The following is a 3,799-nucleotide window of genomic DNA, read 5'->3' on the forward strand; positions in this document are numbered from 1 at the left end:
ACCACCCCCTGAACCCAACCGGGATCAGTCACCCCACACCCATTCTGGGCCAGAGTCACCCTAGACCCAGCCAAGACCAGAACCATCCCCTGAACCCAACCAGGACCAGAACCACCCCAAACCCATCTAGTGTCACCCCACTTGTCCACCTTGGTCCCATGCGTGTCCCTGGCCACCCATCGGTACCTTTGCTCTGAGGTGGAGCTGAGCTGGACGGAGACAGGGACAGGGGTCCCCTCCTTGATGGCGGTGAGGATGGTGGGCAGGGGCTCCAGCTTCTCCTGCGTGGCCTACCAGAACAAAAGAAGGACGTTTTGGGGACAATGGGTGTCCTTGGGGTAGGCGCCATCCATGAGGCCATGGACACCGTGTGGGGAGAAGGAGGTGGCCAGTCTTGCCAGCTCCTCTTGGGGACAAACGGGTGGTGGCACCTGATCCAGGCTGGAGAAGATGTCACAGAGCAGGAGGTGGAGAGTGGCGAGCTCCAGGGCCAGGTCCACGTAACCGTCGTAGGTGGCCATGTGGACGCTGCTCTCAGGGTTGGCCACGCTCTGCAGGAAGTCCGTCATGATGCTCCAGTTGTGCTCCAGGAACTCATTCATGAAGCCCATGTAGGCCTCCTTCTCGCCAAACCTGGGGACCACAATGGCCGGTTACCTGGGGTCAGGGGTCACGGCCCACCACCATGGTCATGGATCACCACCATGGTCACAAGGCCACCACCATGGTCATGGATCACCACCATGGTCACACGCCCACCACCATGGCCACGATCTGGTCACAAGGCCACCACCATGGTCACGAGCCACCACCAAGGTCACGGATCACCACCATGTTCACAAGGCCACCACCATGGCCACGAGCCACCACCATGGTCACAAGGCCACCACCATGGTCACGAGCCACCACCATGGTCACAAGGCCACCACTATGGTCATGGATCACCACCATGGTCACGGATCACCACCATGGTCACAAGGCCACCACCATGGTCATAGATCACCACCATGGTCACAAGGCCACAACCGTGGTCATGGATCACCACCAATGGTCACAAATCACCACCATGGTCATGGACCATCACCATGGTCATGGGCCACCACCAAGGTTGTGGATCACCACCATGGCCATGGATCATCACCGTGGTCAGAAGGCCACTACCATGGTCATGGGCCATCACTATGGTCGTGGACCACCACCATGATCATGGGTCACCAGCACGGTCATAGATCACCACCATGATCATGGATCATCACCAAGGTCACGGATCACCACGGTCACAGACCACCACCATGGGCGTGGATCACCACCGTGGTCACAGGCCACCACATGTGTCATGCATGGGATGTCCCCACCGCCCCATGGCTTCCCCACAGACACGTCCCTCCCCACCGCCGCTGGTGCCAAGTCCTGCCCTGACCTACGTGGTGAAGTTGGCCAAGTTCTGGATGACCTTGGCCACCAGGGTGAGAGTCCGGGCAGTGGCCTCACTGGGGTACTCCTGGACAAGGCCGAAGAGGCTTGGGGACATGATGGCGGGGCAGAGGAACCGCAGGAAGAGGGAGGCCGAGACCAGACGCTGCCCGATGGACGCCTTGCCCCGCGCCGCGCACTCCTCCTGCCACGCCGAGAAGATGTGGCCCAGCTCCACCGGGAAGGAGCTGTGGGGAGAGCCACCTCCATGGGTGCTGGGGGGGGTGGGCGGGCCTGGAGACACCCCAGCAAGACACTGTGACGTAGTGTGGGACGTGGTGTCCACCATGCTCGTGATTGTCCCCTGGGCTTGTCCCCAGGTCCTTCTTGGAGCCCAACCTGGTGTCCAACTAAGGGATGGTGCCCACCCCTGCTCCCCATCTCTGTCCTCCTTTCCTGTCCCCCATTCCTGTCCCCAAGCTTGTCCCTAGGTCCTTCCTCGTGCCCAAGCCCATGTCCATCCCAGGGATTGTGCTCATTCCTGTCCCCAAGCTTGTCCCCAGGTCGTTCCTCGTGCCCATCCCCATGTCCACCGTATGGATTGTGTCCACCTCTGTCCTCCATGTCTGTCCCCAAGCTTATCCCCAGGTCCTTCCTGGTGCCCAACCCTGTGTCCAACCAAGAGATGGTGCCCATCCCTGCTCCCCATTCCTGTCCTTCATCTGTGTCCCCCATCCTTCTCCCCAAGGCTGGCCCCAGGTCCTTCCTGGTGCCCTATCCCATGTCCAACCAAGGGATGGTGCTCATCCCTGTTCTTCATCTTTGTCCTCCATGTCTGTCCCCCATGTCTGTCACCCATCCCTGTCCCCAAGCTTGTCCCCAATTCCTTCCTTGTGCCCATTCCTGTGTCCAACCATCCCTGCTCCCCATCCCTGTCTTCCATTCCTGTCCCCAGTTTTGTCCCCAGGTCCTTCCTGGTGCCCACCCCTGTGCCCACGCCCGCGCCAGGGCTGTCTCTCACTCGCAGGACGTGGCGATGCACTGGAAGGTCTCCTCACAGACCCTCCGCAGGTTGTTCTGGTTGTCAGGGAGGTCCAGGCCGCAGCATTTGCTGGGGTCTACCTCGCAGCTGCCATCCGAGGAGCAGAGCTGGGCCACGGCCTCACCTGGGCCACCAAGAGACAACCCGTAAGCCACCACCATGGTCTGTGCCAAGGCTCCACCACATCCCCATGGATGTCCTGGATGTGTCCTCCAGCCCCGTAATGCCTGTGCCCTGCACCCCGTGGTGTCCCATTAAGACCAGTGATGTCCAGCCGTACCCAGCGTGTCCTGGAGGTACTTGCCCCCCACCAGCTTCATGTACTCGTCAATGGCTTTGGTGGCCAGCGTGTTCTCGCGGAATATCAGCGCCTCGCGGTCATCGAAGCGGTCCAGCTCGGCCACGCCGAGGTCGATGAGGAACGACTGCCAGGTGGACATGGGGAAGGGAACAAAGGGAACCCATGGCCCAAAAAAGCCTCGATGAACACACCCTGAATGTGCCAGGACCTCCTGGTGCTCCTTTGGTTTGCATTTCTCATCCCATCAGCCCCATCTCAACTCATTCATGTGGTAGTTTCCCATCCCATTCCATCCCGTCCCGTCCCATCCCATCCCGTCCCATCCCATCTTATCCTACCCCATGCCAACCCAACCCAACCCATTCCAACTCAACTCATCCACACCATTTCATCCCATTTCGTCCCATTCCATCCCAACCCAACCAAAGCCATCCACCCCATTTCATCCCATCCCATTCCAACCAAACTCAATTCAACCCAACCCAGCCACCCTATCCCATCTCAGCCCATCTTATTTCATCCCAAATCAACCCAATCTATCCACCTCCTCCCATCCCATCCCATCTACCACATCCCATCCCACCCCATTGCATCCCATCCTAATCCATCCCAACTCATCCATCCCATCCCATTCAATGCATTTCATCCCACTCCATCCAATCCCATTCCATCCCGTCTCATCCTGTCCCATGCCAACCCAACCCAACCCAACCCAACCCAATGTAATCCAACCCAACCCAACTAATCCATCCATCCCATCCCATCCCATCCCTCCCCACAGCCCCACTCCATGATGTCCCTCCCACCCCAATCACCATGCCCTCAGCACTCATCTTGCCCTCACCCACCCTCCCCACACCCCCCATGGCTCCACCTTGGCCTTCCCGGTGCCCTGCAAGACGTGGACCAAGGCTCCGGCCAGCTCCTCCTTGTGCCGCACGGCGATGGCGGGCTCCAGCCAGGCGCACAGCTTCCGGTAATGGAAGGTGACGAATTCGGCCAGCTCCTTGTAGCGCACGATGGGCAGCACCCGCACCTCCCGG

General features: G+C 59.8%; 1 protein-coding gene across 1 annotated transcript in view; it reads right to left on the minus strand.

Annotated features, from left to right (window-relative positions):
* Positions 1-3,795, minus strand: part of LOC104541843 (RAS protein activator like-3-like) — a gene marked incomplete at its 5' end in the record, with an annotated part of 6,786 nt that extends 2,991 nt beyond the window's left edge. Inside the window, 6 exons of the mRNA XM_010185993.1 lie at positions 187-290; positions 432-633; positions 1,425-1,661; positions 2,435-2,579; positions 2,736-2,880; positions 3,631-3,795. Of these exons, the coding sequence (XP_010184295.1) occupies positions 187-290; positions 432-633; positions 1,425-1,661; positions 2,435-2,579; positions 2,736-2,880; positions 3,631-3,795 (998 nt within the window). The remainder of the gene's footprint in view (positions 1-186; positions 291-431; positions 634-1,424; positions 1,662-2,434; positions 2,580-2,735; positions 2,881-3,630) is intronic.
* Between the last annotated feature and the right edge of the window lie 4 nt (positions 3,796-3,799).

The sequence above is a fragment of the Mesitornis unicolor genome, unplaced genomic scaffold (genome assembly GCF_000695765.1).
Source record: "Mesitornis unicolor isolate BGI_N332 unplaced genomic scaffold, ASM69576v1 scaffold23016, whole genome shotgun sequence".
Lineage (NCBI taxonomy): Eukaryota > Metazoa > Chordata > Aves > Mesitornithiformes > Mesitornithidae > Mesitornis > Mesitornis unicolor.